Here is a 24,806-nt window from a genome sequence, read left to right on the forward strand (position 1 = left end):
AAAGAAACAGTAGTAATAGGAGTAGGGGGTCTAGGAGTAGGTTGTTTGTATCAAGAATATTTCGATGCATGCACTGAATGCCTTTCCAGCTGTGGTGTATGTACACCATGTCTCTCTCATGAAGGACCAAGAAGAACAAAGAAGAAGAAGATTTCTTTTCTTTCATCGAAGCGCTTAAACAAGGCCCGCTTCTCTCCTTCTATCTATTTACCTGTACATGTATCTCCATTGAGATCTTCTATCGAGACAGATAGAGATGAATAGGATAAAGACGTTGTTTCTTCTCCGCTAAGCTTTTCCTTTGAACTTATAGACTTTAAGGTATTGCTGGATCGCAAGAATAAACTCCGATCGAATTCTCGGAGAAGACAAAGTCGCTAGAAGACAATTCACCTCAATATCATTCTCTCCTTCTGTTGATCCTCCTAGCCCTCCTTGGAGACATGCATGAAGAGTAGATAAAAGAAGACGCTTCTCTAAAAGCGACGCACATCTCTTGATGTTCTCTTCTTTCTCTCTTCTTCTTCTTTTCATCTTCTTCTTTACTGTAGCGGGTGATAGGGCATTTTGCATCGACAGCTCTCTTGTCTCCTTCATCTTCTTCGCCAAACGCCCTCCCAAGTCGCCATCGTGCACACCTCTCCTTTCTTCTCCGGGTGTACATACACCCGGAGAAGAACCGAGTGAGGAAGATGAAGAAGGAGAAGTTGAAGAGATCATAGAGAGGAGATGCAGTTGGTGTCGGATATGAAGAATCTCAGCAGATAAGAGTAGAAGAATTCGACGACTTTCTCTCTTTCGCGTAAAATTCCCCCAGCCAGCGACAACCCAATCGCTCAACTTCTCAAAGCATCCTGTTAATCGATCAAGAGCTTCGCCATTCTCACTACTGATAAAGAAGCCAAAGAAAAAGAAAAGAAAACGAGGAAAGATAAGAAAGAAAGAGATAAGAAAGAAAGAGAGTGAAGGAAAGAGATAGAGATGTATGAGGTCGATGGAAAGGGAGAGAAAGAGGAGAAGATAACGAAACAGACAGACAGAGACAGAGAGACAGAGAGGGAGGGAGACAGAGAGTAGTGACGTCTTCAATACACGACAACAAGGAAGAAACAAATATATATAGACACTTATGTATATACATATATATATACATATATATATATATATATATAGATATACGTATAGCTACGTATGCTGTGAAGTTCGTATGAGATATCAATCTTACAAATATAGATATATATAGATAGATATGTAAAAGATAGATAGATAGATTAAAGAAAGATAGATAGATGAATTAAAGATAGATAGATAGATTAAAGATAGATAGATAGATCTGCTGTTCTGCTGAAGAGATGGAGATAGACTCGAGGCGACTGACAAGAAGGCGAAGAGAGAAGATAGCCGAGAAACGGGTAGTGACACACATCATAAGGCGAGGAGCTAAACAAGAGAAAGAAGAAGAAGAGCAGTATGGAGATGAGTACGATAAGAGGAGTTGTATCAACTTCTTTCCGGTCTTCTTCGTGTGGCTCGTTTTCTTCAGAGAAAAGAAACAAGATAAATCTCTCTTCTTCTTCTTCTTCTTCTTCTCTCTCTTTCTCTCCTTTTCTTGTCTCTCCCATTCACGTAGAAGAGGCATAGAGTCCTCCACACACACCCTCACATACATCCCGCAAAACAAACCCTCTTCTTTTCTCTCTATACACCACATGCGTATATGCACATATAGTATATCTATATACAGTATATATATATCATATAGTATGTACCTATATATATATATATATATATATAGTTAGTTAGTTGATCAGTGTGAGAGAGAGAGTGATGAGAGAAATAGAGGCTCGATAGAAGCGAGGGACTTCATGACATAGTAAGGACCAGACACGTCTATCCATGTATGATACATACCTCCACCTTATCTATCTTTAATCTATCTATCTAGCTATCCAGCTATCTACCTATCTTAGTACTTATTCTCCTGTGACGCCATTATGCGTTTGCGTTTTGAGAGGAGAAGAAGAAGACTTCTTTCTCATTCTTTCTGCACTTACAATTGAATAGGCAGAGACGGGATAAGAAGAAGAAGATCAAGAGAGAGAGGAAAGAAATACTGGCTAAGCAAAGACTTTTGAAGATCCGGGTAGGCCGTTATAAGGAGGATAAGAGTGTGAAGTTGAATGATAGCTTCATGAGAGAAGAATCGATGCAAAGAGCTTCTCTTTCTCTCTTCCTTTTCCTCATCTAAGAATCCTTTCTCTTCTTCTTCTTCTTGAAGTGGCTCGTGAAGAAGAGAAGAAACATTTTCTAACTCGCTGTAGAAGAGAAAACGGCACAGAGAGGCAAAGACAGAAAGAAAGGCCGGAGAGACGAGACAACAGAAGAATGGTAAAGAGAGATGGGACTTCGCGGAAAAAGTAGAAAGAGAGGAAGCAAGAGGAGAAGAAGAGACGATAGACATATCTCAAAAGAGAAGGAAGAGAGGATAGGCAAGAGGAAAATATCTTAAAGAAAAGATACAAAGACACACACGCTCTTCTTCAGCTCTCAACTATGATTAAAGTGAACCCTGTAGACTGTAGAAACATGTATATCTCATGTATACACTTGTATACACATATACATATATATATATATGCAAACATGTATATAGATATATGTGATGTATGTAGGCATCCAGACGCCTGCACACTCGCTCCTGCAATAGAAAATTATATATATATATATGTATAAGTATACATATCTGCATAGACGTATAGATTGAGGCGATCCACGCGTATACACGAATATATATATATATATGTACATATATATATACGTACATGCGTATGTATATAGCTCAGTAGGTGTGAGTGAGTATGTATAGGCTGCGAATGACGCGAAAAAGATCTCCATCTTTATCTATACACCTATATACATATATATATATATACATATATACATATATAGGTGTCGATATCTACATATCTGTGTACGTATATGTATACGCCCATGGTATGTATCGAGAACAGAGTGAGAGGAGGCTGCATGCACTCCTGAGAGAAGAAAAAATAGTGGCATAAATCGAAGAAGAAAAAGACAGACAATACAGCTGAAGATCTCCAACTACACACAGGCACACAGACAAATGAGGGAGAGACACCCACCTTCTGCACCTGCCTAACGGATGTACATACGCAGATCTACCTATTACCCACCTATGTCTCTAATCTAGCTATCTACCTATGTCTAATCTATCTATATGCGGATGTCCCTAATCTATCTATCTATCTATCCATCTATCTATCTATCGACATGTCTATCTATCATTGATTGATCTCCCGATCTATCGACCTACCCCCCGGTCTATCGATCTATCGCCCGATCTATCTCTCCACCTATCCCTCGATCTATCTCCCGATCTACCTGTCGATCTGTCGATCTATCTATCGATCTGTTCCTCCATCTATCGAACTATCACCCGATCTATCTATCTATCTATCAATCTTTGATCTATCTATCTTTGATCTATCAATCTTTGATCTATCTATCTTTAATCTATCAATCTTTGATCTATCTATCTTTGATCTATCTTTGATCTATCTCTCCATCTATCTCTCCATCTATATACCTATCTATCGACCCATCTATCTAGGCTGCCACTACAGATTCTTAGAGACGTCTCAGTCTATCTATCTACCTGCTGGTCTATATCTAGTCATAAACAGAGACATATATATATATATACACATGTAAACATACTACCAACGGTATATATATATATATATATATAATACACGGGGGGGCATGCGTACATCTCTCTCTCTCTATATATATATATATATGCAGAGGTGTAGGAAGATATGACGTTAGACAATGATAAGAATTAGATAAGAGAAGAGAAGCATACGTTAATTCACATTTTCTCCACAAAAAGCCTTCACTTTCTTTCTTTTCGTACCTTAGGTTCTTAAGAAGATCCACAAAAATGCGAGCCGTTTGAGCTATAGTCATTCCTATACTTTCCAAGATCTTAAATCTACCCGCTGAGAAGGAGGCAGATATCTTTCTCCCTTTCTCCTTTTCATCTCCCCCTGCACGTCTCTGCCTTCGCCCTACGTGGAGAGAGCAAAAAGCCAAACACAGGCAAACACATACAGACATATTTTGCATGCATTCATACATATACATATATATATATGTATTGATATGCATGCGTGGAGAGGGCTTAAGACAGAAGAGAGAAGAGACAGGGTTCAGTTCTGCTACTAACGACTCCTACATACACAGACAGCAAAGCTGACGTTCTTGTCTCTTAAATCTTCTTAGCATACCCCCTATATATATATATATATCTAGAGATACATAGATAGATATGTATACAGCTATATCCATGTACATATAGGTACTTATATGTTTGCGTGTCGTTATGAAGGAGTAGGCGTACACTGTCTTTGTGTATAGAGCAGTAGACGACAGGAAGAAGAAGATACACAAAGGGCTCTATCTATCTTTGATCTATCTAACTCTCTATATAGAGAGGAGATCTTATGAGAGAAGGCTATATATGATAAGTAAAAGATAGAGAGAGAATATGGAGGGCATTTATCGAAGATGAAGAAGATGAAAGAAGACATGCTAAAGACCGCCGTGGCGATATCAAATGGACTTAAAGATAAAGAGGCCGAGGTCGCATCGTGTAAGAGAATCGATGCTTGCGAGGAAGAGCACCTCGTCCGAAGCGCCTTTCGTTCGTTCAAGACGAGAAAAAAGCGAGGAGGAAAGAGACGAGGCAAAAGGAAATAGAGAGGAGATCGAGGAGATCTTACGAAGAGCTTCTTCTGATAGACGCATTCCTATCGTAGCTAAAGCTGACGTCGCTTGAGAGAGACCTTTAAGAAACATAATGCCTCCTTCTTCTCCTCCTCCTCTCTCTTCTTGTTCTGCTGCCCCGCCTGATACCTTCTCCTTCGCTATCTCCATCCATACAGGAGAAGAAGAGGAAGATCTCTGAACCTCTTCTTCATTACCAGAGAAAAGCCTTTGAAAAGAGGAAGAAGAAGAAGAAGGAGAGGTGGTGTGACGGACTCGAGGGGAGAAGAAAGATGTTTGAAGAAGATACACAATGTGTGGCGACTGTAACGTTCCAAAGAAAAGACGCAAAAGAACGAAGAAATGCGAAGAAGATGAAGAAGAAGACCTCTCATTCTTCGATAGAGAAGAGAGCCCCTTCCAAGACGTTGTTTCCGAAGAGAAGGAATATCGTAAGCACCTGATAATATCCTGGCGCTGAGAGAAGACAGCGTTGACTGCATGCAAGATGACGGAAAGAAAGACCAAAGGATGAAAGAAAGAAGAAGAAGAAGAAAGAGAAGAGGTAGCGCAAGTGGGAGATGAAGAGAAAGTAGAGAGAGTCTCATGAAGGAGGAGAGAAGAAGAAGAAGAGAGAGGAAGAGAGAGAGAAGAAAAAGACGAGAAAGAAGAAAAAGAAGAAGTTCGGCGCTGGAAGTGAAAGAAGATAGAGAAGAGAAGAGAAGAAGGAAGGTTCTGAAGTAGACCTATCCAGCACCTACCAACACACACATACACATGCAAAGCCCTCCTATGTCGACATACATACAAGTATACATACACCCTCACCTGCGCACATATATATATCTATATACATAGAGAGATAGATAGACTTGCACGTATATACATGTACATGGAGATAGAGATATACCTATACATATACATAGAGATAAAGATATACAAGACATATATATATATATACATAGTGATAGCCATGTATATACATACACATAGACATATGTGTATACCTCTAAATATGTATATAGACATATGCTGCATGCATGTATGTATAGAACCTATGATAGACTGTAAGAGATGAAGAAGAGTGTGGAAGGGAGAGGCCCATGTATATCTTTAACAGTCGCCTTACAAGGTATAGAGATAGATACTAGATAGATATAGATCAATATGAACAGACAGATAGAAAGAGCGAAAGAAAAGTAACAGAGGCATATACGTCTATCTATCTATCTATCTATAAATGGATAGAGAGGAACGAAAGGAAGATCCATCTATACAGGTAGCCTAGAGGGAGTACGTTCCTTCTGCAACCCTCACGCCTTCTCTCCATGATCCATAGATATCTATGTATGTATGTATCTATCTATCTATATATGTGTGTGTCTCTGTCTCTGTCTCTATCTATCATCGACAATGTATACGTAACATACGTGAAGTATTGGGAAAGAGACGGGATCTTCGGACTATCACACAGAGAGGTAAAGAAGCGCCAGAAGAAGAAGAAGAGAAGAAAAGCACTTTCGTCCTAAGGAGCAGCAAGAGGGCGATTGAAGAAGAACAAAAAGAAAATGCAGAAAAGGCGAATTGCAAAAAGAGAAAAGAAATAAAGAAAAGACAGAAGAAAGAAAGAAAAGAAAGAAAGAAGAAGAGTACAGCCCTTAAGAGACATGCACCTTCTCTCTGCTTTTCTCTTCTTATGCTGTCCCTCTAGCAACATCTGTCGAACTCTATCGCTAAAGAAGAAGGGTACCTATCGATACATACATGTATATAGACATATATCTATACATAGAGAGAGAGAAAGGCAGAGCTCTCTTCATGATAGATAAGAGATAGATAGATAGATTAAAGATAGATAGATAGATACACAAGAATGTATCGATAGATAAATATGCGTATGATTGATCCGCACGCTCCTCAAGATGTATACTGACAAGATTCTTTTAAGGCATATATCTAGAGAGATCTATACATAGATAGACTGATAGATATACATATATATATATATATACATGTGTGCATATATTGCGAGGTATGTGGTATACCTTTCACTAGGGGTGCTGCTTTCTTCATAGGGAGTTGAGAAGAGAAATCCTTCGTCATAATCTTCTTCTTCTTCGTTTTGTACGCAAAAGTTCTCTTTTCTTTCTTTTCTTCTTCTTCTTTGCTTTCTGTAGAGAAGACTTTCTATTTCTCTTTCTCTAAGAAGTAGAAGGAGATCGACAAGCCTTTCGGTCCGCATACACCAGAGCTCTTGGCGGCGTTTCATCGCCTGTAAAGAAAGCAAAGAGTCTTCTCTCTTCTTCTTCTCCTTCCCCTTTTCTCCACCCTGGTCCTCTCCCTCTTCCTCTTCGGGTACATCTAATTCTCTTTCCTCTTCTTCTTCTTCATCTGTCTTTTCTTCTTCTTCTTCTTCGGAACTTTCTTCTCTTTCCATCTGATCTTTCTCTTTCTTCTTCCTCTTCTGCATGTTGTGGGTCGCTGGACTTTCAGGAGATTTCCTCGTTCTTCTCGAGAGAAGATGAGAAGGAGAAGACTTTTCATATCGTGAGACGTCGTATCTAGCTGCGGAAGACCAGTTAGTAGAGAAGAGAAAAACCGCGCGGCTGAGAGAATCGATGAGACCACGCTTGACAATGCACGTATCATAGTCGATCAGATCATCGGTCTCTGCCAAATCAGAAAGAAGAAGAAAGAGAGAAGAAAAGAGAGAGTCCATACTCCTACTTTCTTCTTCTTCTTCTCCTAGGTCAGAAGATGCAAAGAAAGAATCTTGTGAGAAAGGAGAGAAGAAAGAAGGAGAGACAAAGAAAGAAGAAAATCTCTCAAGAGCGATGAGCGAGCGGGAGTTGTTCTCATCCTGGGGTGTCTGTAGATGAAGTGAAGCTGCAGACAGACGACCGAAAGAAGAAGAAGAAGAGAAAGAAGAAGAAGAAGGAAGTTCTTCTGTCGTAGGTGTGTTCTTTAGGAAGGTCTTTGTATTTGCAATGTGTGTAGGGCGATGAATGCGAGGGTGGGAGAGAGGGTAGGATCCTTCTCTGCGATTGGCTCTGCTGTATGTACACCTGGAGGATGTACAGGCCGTTGTAGACGAGAGAAGAGGAGAAGAAGAAGAGAAAGGATGATATTGGTAGGACCAGACAAGAAGAGAGAGAAGCTTTGTGCTGAAAGAGATGCATCCTTTACTCTTCTCTCGAGTGTCTCTTATCTCTTTTTCTTCTTTTTCTTTTCTTTCTTTGTGTTTTTTCTTCTTTGTTTCGAAATCTTTCTCTTCATCGCGATTCTGCCCTTGACCTTCACTAGAGACAATCGAGGTTGTGTAAGCATGCTGCTTCTCCCCAGCTTCACGGAGAACGTTCTTCTCTTTCCTCGCAAAACAGATCTCCCTTTTCTTATCTTGGTCCTTTCTCTCACTATCTATCTCTGGCACATCCCTGCTTAATCTGGGTCTCATGAATTGCGAAGAGAAAGAAGAAGAAGAGAAAGAAGAACCTCGTAAGATGCGAAGATGGAGATGTAGAGACCTTAGTATCAGCTGAGGTGAGACAAGCTCTGCTAAACAAGCTACGATATCTAGGCTTAACATACACACGCTACGACTCTCAGAAAAGAAAGACCCACACGCGGTCTCCTTCCTCTTCTTCTTTCTCTTCACTTCATCCTCTTCCTCTTCCTCTTCTCTCTTCTTGTCTCGAGTAAGAGAAAGAAGAGATCTGGGGAATTTCTTGCCATCGCAGGCTCCTCCTGATCGTAGGGAAGTGACTTGATCCTTCTGAAGAGAAGAAGAAGAAAGATTGGACTTGCTTTCTTCTTCACTTCGGGAGGAGGAGAAGAAGAATAGGGAAGGAGGTATGCGACTCGAGAGATGAAGAAGAAGTCTTAGAATAAACATACAGACATGTCGTGAAGAAGAAGAAGAAAGAGAAGCATCTAACGAAGAATGGGATAGGCAGGATTCTTTTGTATTCTCTTTCTCACCTTCTTCTTCATCTTCTCTGGTCTTGTTCCTTCTCTCTTTCTCTACCACCGGAGAAGAAAAGACAAAAGAAGAAGAAGAATAGAATTGCGATGCTAGAGTATGAGCTATCATTCTGACAAGACATCCATCACAAACCTCTTCTTCCTCTTCTCCTTCTCCCTCTTCTCGCTTTTCGCTCATCTCTTCGTCTTCCCCCTCTTTCTCCTCTTTCTCCTCCTCTTCTTCTTCTTCTATCTCTTCGCTCCTCGAAGTGTGTGTAGACAGCAGCGATGCAGAAGAAGAAGAAGGGCTCAGTATCAGTCGGAGGAGAAGAGACTTCAGAAATCTCTTGGGAGGGTAAGATGGGAATACGGGTCTTTCTGTCTGAGGCATCGTCTTGTTCTCTTCTTTCTTTTCTTCAGGATCTTTTCTTTCTTTCTTCTTCGTCATGCAGAGGGAATAAGATAGCTCATGATGTAGACTAGAGACACCCGAGAGGAAGAGAAGAAAATCCGGACACCACTCAGGTATCAGTTCTTCTTCTTCTTTCTCTATCTTTTCTGTCCCTCTTCTTCCTCTTCGTTCATTTTCTTCATCTTCTCCGCTCCTTAAAATCTCAGTCTTACCTGTAATAATGTCCCTCTTGACCCACAGATCAATCCGAGGTAGATCCATCACTCTTCTTCTTCTTTCATTTCCTCTTCCTGTTGATCCGACACTGGTATCCTGACTCTCCTTCTCTGTCTTCATCCCCTCTCTCTCTTCGTCTTCTTTCTCTCTCGGAGATGGAGAGAGGACCTCTCCTTCTTGTTCTCTCTCTGATTGCGCCTTCACAATCCCTACTATAAGACCGATCAACTCATCTACAGAAGAAGAAGAAGAAGAAGAAGAAAGAGAAGAAGAAAGGACAGGGGTTCTCTCGCCTCGGTATGAGAAAGTATAGGATGGCGATGTAGAGAAGAGCAGCTCGGGGGTATGTACAGCAAATAAACATTGGCATACATGAAGATACGACTGCATAAGATTTTTCTGAACTAGAGAGATAGAAGAGAAGAGAAGAGAGAAAGATAAAGAAAGAGGAGAGAAGAGAGAAGTTCCTAGCTCTTCATCTTTCTCAATGTCTCTGCACGTTGCATTTACTGGATCTTCTCGACCCATTTTCTTCGTGTGAGAAATGTCTCTATTTCGAGAAGGAAGGGCCTCGATGAAAGGAAGAAGGTCATCTATCTGAAGGAGAAAGAATAGCCGCAACTTCAAGACTGCATGCAAAGACCTCCATAATTCTCTCTCAAGCTTTTCTCCAGCAGAAAAAGGAGATCTTTCTCCTCTCTCACATGACTGACTCTCTATCTCTCTTTCTTCTTCTTCTTCTTCTGTAAAGTAGGAGGGCTGGCGAAGTCGAGAATTGCTAGATATGTGTGAAAAGCACCGTCCAGAGGCAAGAGGAGAAGAAGAAGAGGAGAAGAAGAGGTGTGAAAGAGAAGGCGAGTATGAGGATGAAAAAGAGGAAAGAGAAAGATATTCTCTCGAGACTTGAGAAAGAAGAAAGTCTGTAAGTCTTTTCAGTTCAAGCAGATTCAAAAGCATCCCATGGATGAGGGACAACACCGTCTTTTCATTAAGTTTCCCAGAGAGAGCTTCTTCCTCTTCTTCTCTCTTTTCTGTTTCTTCTCTTCTTCTCTTTCTTCTTTCAGCAAGAGTGTAAACTTCTTCTTCTTCATGATCTTCTTCCTCTTCTTCATTTTCATCTGATACGATCCCTATCCTTTCTTCTTCCTCCTCTTCTTGCTGATAACGTCCTTCCCTCCTCTTCTTCTTCCTCTCCGTCACTTCTTTCACTATCTTCTTCTTCTTTTTCTTCTTCTCCTGCTTAATCGTCTCCTCCAACTCCTCGTTTTCCTCTACGAGTTCTTTCTTCTTCATCTCCTCTTTCAATCTGTCTTCTTTCTCTTCTGTTTCGCCCCTGCAGTCCCTTCGTACACCTTCATACTTTCCTTCTTCTCTCTCTCTCCCCTTGATAGAATGAGAAAGAGATCTTCTTCTTTCTGTCGCCATATGACCCTCTCCACAGTAGAGCTTCATGAAGGCGCCTAGAGACTTTTCCAAAGATCTTCTTTCTCTCTCCATAGCTAATGCGAGAGAGAGAAGAAGAAACGGCTGGAACTCACGAATCTCATAGAAATCTGTAGAAAGAACAATTGGAGGAGAAAGACATGCTGTACATACATCAAGAGATAAGCTATGACGAAGAGAAGATGAAGAAGGAACGATAGAAGAGATAGATGAAGACCTGGAAGACAAAGAAGAGATCTTAAGAGAATCGATAAGAAAGAGTCGGCAGTCCGAGGGTGTGCTGCGACCTGTATCGTGGATATGCACTCTTTGATCAAAAGGGTAGAGAATCGCGCGATGAATGATGGAAAGAAGGAGACGAGAGAAACATGCAGGCGAAGAATGAAGATAAAAGGAGGAATAGATGCATGGCGAAGAGAAGAGACAGGCATTCCGAGAGAGAGAAGAAGAGGAAGAAAGATCGAGAGAAGAGAGAGACATGTGAAGAAGAGAGGGAGAATGAGGTGTACGTAGAGAAGGCGGAGAAGAAAAAGAGAGGGAATATCGCAAAAGAAGAGGAAGGTAGCTTAGAAGCTCTTGTCGATGTTCCATAGAAAGATCAGGTGTCTTGCCGCTACAGAAAGCATCGATTTGGAATGAGAGAGAAGAGATCCGTTCATAAGAAAGAGAAGAAGAAGAGGGAGATACTGAACTATGGAAAGAAGAGAGAAGAAGTAAAAGACATGTAGAGATTTCTCCTGCTATTTGAAGAAGGATCTTATCTTCTTTCTTAGGAGAGCTATGAGAATCGACAAGAATAAGAAATGTAATTCCCGCATCGATAGCTAGCTCGAGACGAAGGCCTTGTACCCTAGAGAGAAACCTCTTCTCAAATCTTGAGAAGAAAGAAGAAGAACGAGAACCGGAAGAAGAAGAAGAAGGAAAGAAGAAGAAAGAAGGAGGGAGAGGAAGAAGAGAAGAAGAAGAAATTTCGTTCCCAAAGAGACCTCTCATGGAAGAATCGTCCGACGTTATCTCTCTGTTGAAGGTCTTCTCTCTCTTCTCGCCACCTGAAAGAAGACTAAGATGAGAATTAAAAGAAGATGAAGAAGAAGGATCGTTTCTGTTGCCTTTCCTAAAGATGCCTTTCCTCTTCTTCCTCTCTGGATCTTCTCCTTCTGTTTCTTCTTCTTCTTTCTTTGCTTCTTCTTCTTCTTGTCGACAACGAAGAAAGTAGTGCAGTTCATGTAGCGCATAGAAAGAGAGAAGATAGGTCAGTCTCTTCTCTTTCTCTCGCCGACGGAGAGAGAGACAAGAGGACGAACATAAAGACGACGAGTCTCTTCCCAACTCTTCTCCTTCTTCCTCTACGATCGAGAGAAATAAGGAGAATATAACTTCTTCATACTCTTCTTCTTCTTCCTCTTCGTTCCTCTCATGATGACTCTCTCTCTCTTGAGACAAAGCAGAAGAAGAAGAAGAAGAAGAAACATGTGCATCCCTGTTCCTCTCCTCCTTTTGGCTCTTCTCCTTGCTCTTCGCTTCATTCTTCTCCTTTATCTCTGTCTCTTTCCCATGTAAAAGATGGCAAGCAGCGGACTGTTCAGAAGAAGGACACTCGGTAGAGCGAAGAAGAAGAAGATACTTTCCTAGCGAAACAAGAAGCCTACCTACACTATAATACTGAAGAATCTCCAGCCAGCCACCATGATCGAAGCTCTCTTCTCTCTTCTTCTTCTTTTCTTCTTCTTCTTCTTGTTTCTCCTCTCTTGCCCCTTCAAGAGAGAGCTTCTTCATGCGATCTCTCTTGTGCAGACACGGAGAAAGAGAAGGAAATAGCGACGCAGGAAAAGAAAGATTCATCTTCATCTTTTTCTTTATCTTCTTCTTGATCTTTCTCTCTTGGCTGCTATGATAGAGATCATCTTTCAGCCATACAGTATGAGAGAAGAGAAGAGAGAGATAGTGATCGGACCGGAGCCAAAGAGAGGTAAGCGAAGGAAGTAAAGCTTCGAGACGTTCAGCTTTTTTCTTGTCATAAGACGTTAAGGGTTGTCTCAGCTCTTGCAGACCTTCTAGAAAGGATGAAAAGAGAAGAATAGAGATACATAGATTTACTCGATCAATCATGAGAGGTTCCTCTCTCTCTTTCTCTTCTCTTCTGCTTACCTTTCTGTTAGACAGGTAAGTACACGTTTCAATACGATGAGCCTCCTCTAGAGAAGAAAAAGAAGATGGAGAAGATAGTCTTTTTTCTTTCTCTTCTCTCTTCTTCTTCTTCCTTTGCTTCTCTTCCTCGTTCTGTTGATCTTCCACGCCTGAATTAGGATGTGTTTGAACTGGCAAGAGAGTAAGGGGAGACATCTCCCTGTTTCTCTTACACGTGGAGATTTCTTGTATTAGAAGATTTAAAAAGAGATTGCCTACCTGGGGTATTTGAGGTGTAGGTACAGTTGAAAGATGAAGATGTGAAGAAGTCTGACGAAGCGAAGAAAGATAGCTAGAATTACTATTCTTATCGAAGCTCTGCCCCTGCCTCCTTGTCAAAATTACGAGATTGGAGATACGTTCTAAGACAACTGGAGATAAAAGAAAATCTCTTCTTCTTCTTCTTCTCGTCCTTCTTTCTCTTTCTCCTTCTTCTGTGACTTGTTCAGGATGCCTGCCTCGAGGTTTCTCTGTCTGCTGACTTTCATGAAGATCTTCTTGGGGAATAGTGATTTGGAGGAAGTTCTCCTCTCTGACCCATCTCTCAAGATAAGCGAGAAGACCAGGTATATCATTGAGACCAGAGAAAGCACTGAAAATGAAGTCTAGAAGGACATCACATGGGGGAGAAAGACAAACTTCCTTCTCTCTCAAATCTCCCTCTTGTTCCCCTCCTAGCGAGCGAGATAAAGAAGAAAGAATAGAAGAAGAAGAAGAAGGGGAAGAGAACGTAGATGGGAGAGGAAGTGAAGAGGGGTGAGAGATAGGGAGAGAAGAAGAGTCGATACAGGAGAGAGAGGAAGAAGACGGAGAAGAGAAGAAGGGAAGTAATTGGTATTCTCTTGACATAAGAGAGAAGATGAAAGAAAGAAGGTGCTCTTCTACAAGAACGCGAGGAGAATGCTGCACAAGTAACCTAAGACCTCTCCACATACACCGGAGTTGGCGTATCTCGGAAAGAAAGAAAATCCCATGGCAAACGACAAAAGAAGAAGAAGAAGAGAGGGAGAAGGAAGAAGAAAGATCTGAAGAAGACGAAGAAGGTTTGAGTTGAGAGGAGTCTGACAATGCCTGGAAATGCCGAGATAGACGATCTTCTCCTCGAGAAAGAATACGGTGTATAGACACCAGGAGGAATCGCGCAAAGAAAGATAAAGAATTCTGTTGAAGATGAAAGCGATCATCGCGTAATGAAAGAAGAGGGGGAGACGATAAAGACACGCTAAAGGAGAACACACAAAAGAAAGAAAAAGAAAGAGAGAGAGAAACTACAAGAAAAGAAGATGAGAAAGAATAAACCATGCAGCTCACGGAAGTTTCCTGATGATACACTCCATCCAACAGATACTTCAGCTGTACATGTATAGACATATACATAGACATATATATAGACATATATATACATGTATATATATGAGGAGGGTGATACGAATAGAAGAGCATAGAGACGTACAGATACGCTAGATAGCGACGGAGGGGCTCAGGGAGACGAGGAACTGTTTAGAGGCTGAGAGAGATATGGAGGTGACGGAAATGTCAAGCAGTGGATCTATACGACCAAATATAGATAAACTTACAGCACATATCTATCTTCAATCTATCTATCTATCGATGTATCTTTAATCCATCTATCTATCTACATATATACGTATATACGCGAAGAAATACTCTGCCCGGTAGGCATGAATGAAGAGACGAGTTCGCACCTGGAAAGTCCCAGAGAGATAGAGACGCAAACCAAAGAGAGACATCTTTTTCTCTTCAAAAGAAAGAAGAACTCGATGAGAAGTATCTATCAAGACAGAAGACACTAAATTCAGAGGTGGGAGAGACGCATCCTCACCATGCAGCGACAACCCAATAGAGGTATTGCATGTATACAAGACTCCGATCGACTTGCAGTGTATGTACACCTGAGAATCCCTGTGATGGTCCAAAAAGTTAACAGTGCTAGTGTGGATACTGTCCTACTCGCCTTGATACCGTACACATCTCGTGTGAGGCAGCACCCCCTCGCTTTACAACGAAGATTTCGAAACGACTCTAGTGCATGCGATCAGTAGGCTATATGTATGTATGAAAATGTATGTATGTATGTATGAAGGTGTATACATGGGTGCAGGCGTCTGTATTCATGTGCGTACACAGCAGCATTAGTATAGAGTGTATATACACTTCAGAAGCGAGAGGAGACAACAGGGGCGACATATGTACGTTCTATCGGGAGAAAATCGCGAAGACAGAAGCTTTATGAAAGAAAGTAAACGTCTGTCTCTTATGTATGTATATATAGACATAAATATATATATAATATATAGACATATATATATACAGAGAGAGAGAAATACATGTCGAATTTGCCTCCTACTGGGTATGCGATAGTCACGCGAAGGTAAATATGAAGTCTTCGTGTATGTCCATTGACACCTCGCCTCATCACTAACTTGGGGTGTACATACACTCTACCTCAAGCAAACTACACAAGTGCAGGAGTGTCTCACCCTCCTCCTCCTCCATCTGATACCTACCGAACACGCTACAAGTCCATACAGATATATATGCGTATTCAAGCCTATCCTTATTCAGATATACATACATATTCCTATATACATGTACGTACACACATGGATACATCTACTTACATACTCATACACACGAAGACCTTTAGATAGAAATTACTGATGTAGTAGACGTCATTTTCATCTTTCAAGAGAGACAAGAGAACTACAACCCCGACCTTCTCACCTGCCCTACATGCATATACCACACAGCGTGTGTCTGTATACCTCTGTGTATGTATCCTAAGAAGGAAGACCTTCCCTCTTTCGGTGTCTCCTTAGAATCTTAAGACAATGTCCCCCACCCCTCAGCGCTAGCTAGCCAGTTAGATGTTGTCTACCTCCTTAGCTAGTATCTGTCTAGTTAGCTATCTAGCTCATAGGTCTGTCGTTCTCAGACTCATAGTCCACCTCCGATTCATCTCCATCATCTTCTTCTGCCTTTTCTACGACTTCTTCTTCTCCTCCTTCTTCATTACATACGAACGCCATGAAGTGCGGGTGTGTATGACTATGCCTATTGATCGATAGACACCCCTCAAACTCCCCTGTTAACTTACAAGTCCCAGAGGAGAACAAGGGCCTGAATTCTCAGCTCATCTAAGAAGAGACACCCTTGTCTCCTACTCCATGCTTCTATCAACGAGACAGGAGACGGGGAAGTCGATTCCTCCTCGTCTCCAGGATGGTGTGCGTGCAAGGGAGAAACTTCGTCGTCAGCAGGTCTTCTCTTCTTGTCTGTATTTGTCTCTGTAGCTTTCTTCATCTTTCTCGTCTTAGACAGGAGATTAAAAGACAACTTCTTAGGTGATAAGAGAAGGTCTTGAGAGACCTCAAGAAGAAGAAGAAACGCCCCGAAAGAAATATTCTGACGTGAGGAGATTGGATCCTCTTCGTGACTCTCCTGCTGATGATAGGAGAGAGAAGAAGGTAGATCTCCTCCTATTCCTTTTTCTTTCTTACTTTCATGCCTTGTTCTCTTGTCTATCTCTCCTCCCTCGGCTGGGTCGTTTCGATGTCCCTGCGAGTCATGGGCGAGGGAGGTTTCTTCTTTCGTCAGGAGAGATGACGTTCTGTAGATAGCCTCTCTACTCCTCTCATTCTGTGTGTCTCGCTGGTCTTCTGCTTCTTCTCCAGAGGGCAGAGCGAAAGAAGAAGAAGAAGATTTCGTAGTTGTGACGTGGATGACTCGAGTGAGAAGAGACGTTGCAAAGAAAGGAAAGAGAGTTAACACCCCCACAGAAACGAAATAGCGACTGCCGAGAGAAGAACATGCAGCAAGACGAAGAAGAGGAAAGAAATAAGGAGATGAACAAGAAGAAGAAGAAGATCTTTCATTTTGATAGAGATGATGGATGTGAGGTTTGGCTTGTATACGTTGTATGCATTGACTGCATGGAGAAGAGACTGCGAAGTCTCTGAGAATCTCCAGAGGAGAAGAAGAATGGAGAAGAAGAGGGCAATGAAAAGGAAGAGAAAAGCTGTCGCTATCTTCTTCTTCTTCGTCTTCTTCCTTTGCTTCTTTTTCCTCTTGTACAGATTGGTTCATGACATATCTCAAGCACGCAAGAATACGGTGTACATACACCTCACTTTCATCCCCTCCATGGCGACTACGTTTCTGCTTCTTGATCAAAGCATCATAGAATGGAATCTCTCCTCTTCCTTTTCTTTTCTCTCCTTGTGTCTTCATCTTGTCTCTCTCTCTCCCATCGAGTCTATCACCTTCATCTTCTTCACTATCTGCATAGAGATCATCCGCATCTTCTCCGCTTTCTCTTTGTGTCTCTAGATTTTCTCTTTTTTTTCTTTTCATCGTCAATATCTCGAAAGTCTCTTTTTGCATGCAGTGAAATAATTCCTTTTCATGGATTCTCGATTGGCTCTGGACGAAGTCGTGGAGATTTCCTAGTCTTTCTTGTCCCCCTCCTCCTCCTGCTCCTCTTCCGTCTTTTGAAAAGCTTTTGTTTTCATTCTTCTTCTTGTTCTTCTTTGTCGTTTGGTCCTGCAAGATTGACTTTAGATCACTCTTTACCAGTGTACATACACCTTGGAGGAAAAGAGAATGAGAAACGCAAAGACCTCCTGCGCTCCTAGGAAGAAGAAGAAGAAGATCGCAGAACTCTCTACCCATCATCTTCAATCTTCTTGCTACCAGTACCAGACTCTCCATCCATTTCTTCTTTTCTTTCTCGATCGTCTTCTTCTTCTTGTCTTCGTAAGGCATCTTCTTGAAAGAAAGGAAGTTGCAGGAGTCCGTAGGCTTTTCTGAAGATCCGAGAGAGAAGAGCTTCTCTTCGTCTTCATAGACCAACGTCTTCTCTTCTCTTTCTTCGATCAGCAACTCTCTTATCTCTTCTCTTCTACTGCTTACAGACCCATCCTCTTCCTCCTCCTTCTCCTTTCTTCTCTTCTTCCTCTCTAACTTCGCATGCTCTTCGTCTGCTTCTTTCTCTCTTTCTTCTTCTTCTTCTTTTCCTTGTGAACTATCGTCGCTTCTTCTTTCTTCCTCTTGAAAAGAAAAATTCCGAAATGTGTAGGCACACCCGACCACGTAGAAGATATCCCACATTAAGGGATTATTTGCGGTGTCTAAGTCTTCTTCACACATGCCTGCGACCTTCTTTCTGCACCTCCACACAGAAGCTTCTCTCTCTCTTTCTTCTTCTTGTTCTCCTTCTCTATCTTCTTCTTTTCCTTCTTCTTCGATGCCTCTCCCTCTCTTTCGAATTTGCTTCACAGAAGAAAGAGAAGAAGAAGAAGAAAAAGAAGAAGAAGAGAGGGAGAGGTTTATTTGACAAAGAGCATCGAGGACAAGGCGAGGTGATTCGGAAGCTCTTTGACACGAAGAGAGGAGAAGTTCGAGAGATGTGCAACATAGAGAGAAAAGAGAGAGAATTCCATTGAAAGAGATATCTCTAAAGATAACTAAAGATCTCATTTTTTCTTCATCTTCATCTTGTTGAGAAAGTATCTTATCAGATCTATCCTTTCCATTGTTGTTCTTTTCTCGGTCTTCTTTTGATCTTCGCTTTTCTCTCCTTTCTTGTCTGTAAGGACTTTCTTCTCCTTCTTCCGTCTCCTTCTCCCTTTCATCTGTATGCATAAACATGTCATTTTCTTCCTCTCTTTCTTCTTTCTTTCTTCTTCTTTCTTCATTCTTTCCTCTTCTTCTCCTCCTCCTCCTGTGTAGGGAGAAGAACCTTCGCGAAATTACCGAAAGCACAACACGTAGAAGAGCAGCAGAAGTCTTGACGAGTTTTGAAGAGAGAGAAAGAGATGAAGAAGGAGAAGAAGAGACAGAAAGAGGAGAAGAAGAAGACGTCAGGAAGAAAGATGTCTGTGAAAGAAGAAGATTCAATCCTTGCAAGATTTCTTCTAGCAGACACCAGCCTCTCAGATCTCCTACTCTCTCCTCTTCTTCGTCGACCTGCGAAGACAAGAGAGAGCAAGAAGAAGAGAAAGAAGAAGGGATCGAGTGATTAATGATCGATCCAACGAAGGAAGAGAATTGGAGATGTCTCAAGAGGAAAGACATGTCGTGAGAAGATCGAAGGATGACGCGAGTAAGAAGACGCAAATCTTCTTCGATCATATCGAGGAGAGAAGAAAGCTGACTAGCGTGAAAGCGACCATGCGTGGGGTGGATTACAGAAGGAGAAGAGAAAGAAAGAAGAGGACAACTTCCTTCTTTTTCTTCGTCTCTTGTTGACGAAATCGAAACAGATGAGGCGAAAGAAGAATGAGAAAAAGAAGAAGAAGGAAGAGGAGGGAGAACAAGGAGAGAAGAAGGAGAAGACGTGAGAGAGACACAACGTGCAAGAAGACGAGCCAGAAGAGAAGATGAACGAGGAGAAAAAGAGAGTTGTATCGCTTCGCCATTTTTCTCTTCCTCTTCTTCTTCTTCTCGCACTTCCTTGGGTCGAGGTCTCTTCTTCACCTGCCGCAGCACCTCCTCCACTACCCACAATGGCCTTAACCTCTCGCAGAGAGAAGAAGAAGAAGAAGAAGAAGGAGAAGAAGAAGGAGAAGAGGAAGAAGGTATGTGCTTTTTATGAGGAATGTTTGCCTTAGGGTGCGATGCGAGAGAGGAAGAGAATGAAGATGTAGAAAACGGAGGAGAAGAAGAAGAAGAAGGGGGTGAAGAGAGAGATGAAGAGACAAAGGATTTCCTATTCCTCAGCTCTCCTTCTGAAGAGAGAGAAGAAGCGGAAGAAGAAGAAGGTTCGGCTAACGTGTCAGGCGGCATGTTGTGTATAGAGAAGATGATAGATAGATGTGGATAAGAAAGAGAGGAAAAGTCATGTAAGGATTCTCTCTGTCTCTCTCTCTCTTTTGAAAGAAATTCCTTGATAGAGTTAGAAAAGCTTAAGATATCTATCTTTGATACACTTGGTATCTTTCAGATAGACGAGTAAAGATACATATGATCTCTATGTTGACCTTCTCTCTCTCTCTTGTCACTCCTTCTTCTTCTCCTCTCTATTCTTGACGAGATCTCTCCTTGGACTTGTATACTGTGAAAAAGCAAGAGCGAAGAGAGAAAAGCAGCCCACATATATCATAGAAACATCTGAAATTGATAGATTAAAGATAGATAGATTAAAGATAGATAGATTAAAGATAGATTAAAGACAGATTAAAGATAGATAAAGATAGATTAAAGATAGATAAAGATAGATCGAAGATGGATAGATTGAAACTACATCAGAGATAGATAGGAAGAAGTGTGTAGAGAGGTTCGCAAGGAAAAGAAGACACGTGACTTTACAGGCGTAGACTTTGGATTGCTTTGAAGAAGATTTGACTGATAGGAGAGAGAGGAGTGGAAGAAGAGAAGAGAGAGGAATCGCCTTAAGAAGAGTTGTCCCGTGTAGAGACATCTCTTCTTTTTCTCTTTGTTCTTTTTCCTTTTCTTGCTCTTCTTCAGCAGAGCATTCGACCGTTTAGTTGAAGAGAAGAAGGAAAAGAAGAAAGAGAAATCGAGAGAGAACGACGAGCTCGACAGATATCCCCGTGCCAACGACGAGGGGAGATGAAGAAAGAAACTTGGGAAAAAGGAAAGATGGAGCTTCAATGTATCTCGACACACGACCAACTGAAAGGACAAGAAAGAGAAAGAAGAAAGAAAGGAGAAAGAGAGAAGGAAAGAGAGAAAGAGAGAAAGACAAGATATCGAGCTAACTCTCTCCCTCTTTTTTATCTTTCGATGCTTCTTCTCTCTTTCCATATCGATTCAATTGCATGCACGAGGAGTTTTAAAACACGTCAAGGGAGGGAGAGGGAGGGGAAGGGAGAACAAGAAAAGTATCTTCTTCTACAGCTTTCTTTTCTTTCTTTCACCTCTTCATTCACATCATCTAGCAGTATCTCAAGGCTTCTTTTGCATGCGAAAGACCTCTCCATCTTCATTCATGATAGGAAAAGAAACGTCAGAACTTCTTCTTCTTCTCGGCCGAGACGTTTAATGCATGAAAAGGCATCTTGTGTTCGTTGTGCCGGGGGTCGTTTACTTCTCTCTCTCTCTTTCTTCTCTTTCCTCTTTTCTTCTTTCTTCTCATGTGACATTTCTTCTTTTAAAGAAAGTGGTCTTGTTATTCTTTGTTTCTTCTTCTCTTCTCTCAGTCTTCTCTTGTGTGAGACGTGATAGAAAGATCGGTCTTCTTCTTCCTTCTTCTCCTCTATTGGTCGGAAGTCATAGACAGAGGTCTTTCTATCTCTTTCTTCGATTTCCTGTCCTATTCGTTCACGCTTTCTTTCCTCTTCATCTTCTCGCTGCAGTCTCTCTTTCTTTCTTTCTCTCTTTCTTTTCTTTTTTCCTTGCAGTCTTTCAACGGTCGTCGAGTCAAACTTCATTTTCTTTTCTTCTTCTTTTAATTAGGGAGGTCTTGGTACTCAACGTCGACAGGTGTCTCCCCGACTTGCTCTATCTCTCTCTCCTTCTTCTCTCTCTCTTTCTCTTCATCTTTTTCATTAGAAGCAGATAGCTCTAAAGAGAGACAAGACATACCTTGCATTTGTATTTTCCAACAGAGAAGTAAAGCATTAGGAGAGAAAGAAGAGGGTCTCTTTCTTTTTCATGTTCTTTCTTTCTTTTCTTTCTTTCTTTATCTTTTCTTGTTACCCTAAGGTACGGTAGCGATCGAGTCCTCCCCATCGCTCCGCAACTCCTTTTCTTTCTTTCTCTTCCTGACTGCGCCGAATTCTTCTTCGAAAAGAAAGAAAGAAAGAAAGAAAAGCATCTTTTCATTTTGTTTGCTTTCTTCTTCTTCTTCTTTCCTATCTGTTTATCTTCTTCTTCATCTCTTCTCCTTCCTTCTTTCTTTTCCTTCTTCTTTTCCTTTTCGTCATCATGGGGAAAATAGGAGCTGCAGTTCTAGTGGTAGTTATTTCGTACTTTTCTTTTTCTGTCTATTCGATCTATCGTGAAACTCAGCCACCTGTCTATACACCTGGAATGAAAGAAAAAGGGGGGGGAGGGGGAGAAGAAGATGAAGAAGCGGGTCCGCCTCCTATCAGTACGAATCTTTTACCTTCTTCTCTGGAGATTTCTTTTCATTTCTTCGTCTCTCCTGTCGCTTCTCTCCCTCCCCTCAAAACTCTCCTCGTTGCTAAAAATACTCGTGTAAGTACATATACATACACATACATATACATGCATATATATACATCTATGTGTATGTATATAAAGATAGATACATAGATAGAATGAGCCTAGTTGGAGGGGGGCATGTCCTCTTGTCTTTGGGGGTGTCACTAAGGAAGCGTTAGGAGTCTCTTCAAGATTCCTTCTCCTCTTTGTTAAAGAGATAGATACACAGGACTCACGTCAATATGTATACATACATCTATATATATCTATATACATCGATATACATCTATATACTGCGTGCGTTGTATCTTCCCTTTAAATTGGACGTTCTTAAATTCCTGGCTGTATGTGTATGCTTGCACATCCACTTCACTCTTCTTCTAAGTATAGATGTATCCATACAGATATGTATATATATCAGGAGGTGTATCTATTCTCTCTGCTGTATCTTCTTTCTCTTCTTTCCTTTGTGATGGCGATGCTTCTGTTTCTTTTCTTTTTTCTTTTTGTGTAGTTGTATATGTATGCAGGGAGTGTATCTCGTCGGCCATATAACTCAGAAGGAGAGATGAGGCTAGAGAGAGAAGCGAAGAAATTTCTAACTCCTTTAGAAAGGTTGCAAGACTCTCTCAACTTCTCAGGCAAAGGAAAGCCTGACGTGGAAGTGCGCATGCCTTCTCTATTACGGTAGGTCAGCACTCCATCCAGCCGCTCGTCGTAGCCTTGTGCCTCTTCTGCTTCGGCTTCTCCTGCTTGAGACAAGTCTTCCTTCTGCTGCGGATCGAACTTTCTCTTTACAGGAGATCTATTTACAGATAGGTTCTACATACTCTTTCTCTCCACTACATGGAAGGAACACTAAAGAGCTTTGCATTTCGTAGTAGTGCTCAAGAGTACACATATCCATCTGTCGATCCATACATATACATGTCTATGTATCTATCTATCTTCCTCTATATATATATATATATATATGTATCTATTCTCATCAATCTATCTATCTGTCTATGCGCATATGTATGTACAATCTCCGGGTGTGTAGGTATAGCACATTCGTATGTATATATAGATAGATAGGTAGATAGAGGATAGATAGATATGATAGGTAGATAGAGGATAGATAGATATATGTATATATATATGTGTGTATAAGTATGTATGTATGTGTGTGTTGAATAGCGCTAGAAGTACGGGAGAGATAGATGCGAATGACCTCTCTCCATCAAAACTCCTTTCTTTCTCCTTTCTTTCTTTCTTTCTTTCTTTCTTCTCCAAGCCTTTTCGCGAGGTGAGGAAGAAGAAGAAGAAAGTTGGTAGTTTCTTCTTCTTCTTCCTCAAGAGAGCCTAGTGTAGTTGCTTTTCTTCTCCTTTTCTTCTTTCCTATCTTTTTACTTGACTCTGCTCATAGGAGTACCGAAACCGCAGAGAAGAGATAGAAAAGAAGAAGAAGAGAATGAGAGAGAATTCTTCTCATTCTTCACGAAGACTTATCTTATCTTGTCGCCAAGGCCACAGGCTCTAACGACTTTTCTTTCTTTTTCTCTCTTTCATTCCTTCTTTCTTCTCTTTCTTTCATCCATTCTTTGTTCTCTCTCTTCTCTTTCATTCTCTCATTCTGTCTTCTCTTTCTTTTCTTTTTCTTTCTTTCTTTGTGTGTGTATTGTAGAAGGAATGCGACCTTGTATTTTCACGTGAGGTCGTTAGATGAAGATACAGGAGAGGAACTGCCGCTCCAGTCAGTCCATCGACTCTCTGCTCCTGTTGTCCCAGGTGAAACAAGAAGAAAAGAAAGATAAGAGAGAGATCGGTCTTTTCTATCCATCTTCTCTAACTTCCCCTCTTCTTTCATTCCTCTTGTTTCCTTCCTCTCTCTTTTGCTTCTCTCTTCTTCTCACTCTTTCTCTATGTTATCTTGTGTTTCAGGTGTATATACACCCGACGGGGTCCTCGACATCTACGTGTGTGTTGCATGCCTGTTGTGGGTCGGGGATTTTTCTTTGCCGGGGGGTCGATAAGAGAATGAAGAAGAGAAAATAAAGTATAGGGAGATAGATCAAGCGATAGAGAGAGAGAGAAGTGATGTATGTTGTTAATTATCTCCTCTTCTTCTTGATCTCTCTCTTCACTCTTTCCTTCTTCTGTTCTGCATTCTCCCATGTCTCCCTCTCTCCCTCTCTCTTCTCTTCTTTCGTTTTGCTCTTATCGTCCGACTGAACTCTGCTTGTGTCTTTCTTTATTCTTTCTCGAATTGTCTTCTTCTCTCTCGGTGACTCCTGCCAAGAAAGAAAGAGATGCGCCTGTCTTCAACTGGCAAACTCTTCGTCTTCTACTACAACTCAGCCGAGAATGAGAGAGAGAGAGAGAGAGATCTCCGGTCTTCATGTTTTCTTATCTCTCTTCTTCTCTCCTTCTTTCTCTACACGTCCGCCTATCTATCTCCTATCTATCTATTTGTCTATCTCTGTCTATCACTTTATGTGTCTGTAGTTTATTTAGAGTCTATCTCTTCTCCTTCATTTATTCTTCGATCTTCTCGCGTTGGAGAGATATGAGCCTGATGATTCACAAAGGGACCCTGAAACCTCCACTAACTTCTCTCTCTTTCTTTCTCTTTTCTTTCTTTCTCTTTTCTTTCTCTTTCCTTTCT

The 24,806-nt window shown here is 41.3% G+C and overlaps 2 protein-coding genes across 2 annotated transcripts; one reads left to right on the top strand and one right to left on the bottom strand.

The window, feature by feature from the left end:
- Positions 1-21: 21 nt before the first annotated feature.
- CSUI_003714 (uncharacterized protein) lies at positions 22-20,660 on the bottom strand. Its single transcript, XM_068063909.1, has 6 exons — positions 16,128-20,660; positions 6,837-14,231; positions 4,809-5,548; positions 3,941-4,094; positions 2,055-2,315; positions 22-889 (listed from the first exon to the last, which is right to left on the bottom strand). Exons 1-6 carry the CDS (start codon positions 19,814-19,816, stop codon positions 289-291), a joined length of 12,840 nt encoding a protein of 4,279 aa, XP_067924114.1. The 5' UTR covers positions 19,817-20,660; the 3' UTR covers positions 22-288.
- Positions 20,661-20,916: 256 nt separating this feature from the next.
- Positions 20,917-24,805, top strand: CSUI_003715 (cleft lip and palate transmembrane protein 1). The gene is made up of 3 exons (XM_068063910.1): positions 20,917-22,192; positions 22,674-22,846; positions 23,826-24,805. The coding sequence occupies exons 1-3, from the start codon at positions 21,920-21,922 to the stop codon at positions 23,953-23,955; spliced, it is 576 nt and encodes a 191-aa protein (XP_067924115.1). The 5' UTR covers positions 20,917-21,919; the 3' UTR covers positions 23,956-24,805.
- Position 24,806: the final 1 nt, after the last annotated feature.

Source organism: Cystoisospora suis (genome assembly GCF_002600585.1).
Source record: "Cystoisospora suis strain Wien I chromosome Unknown contig_1675, whole genome shotgun sequence".
NCBI lineage: Eukaryota > Apicomplexa > Conoidasida > Eucoccidiorida > Sarcocystidae > Cystoisospora > Cystoisospora suis.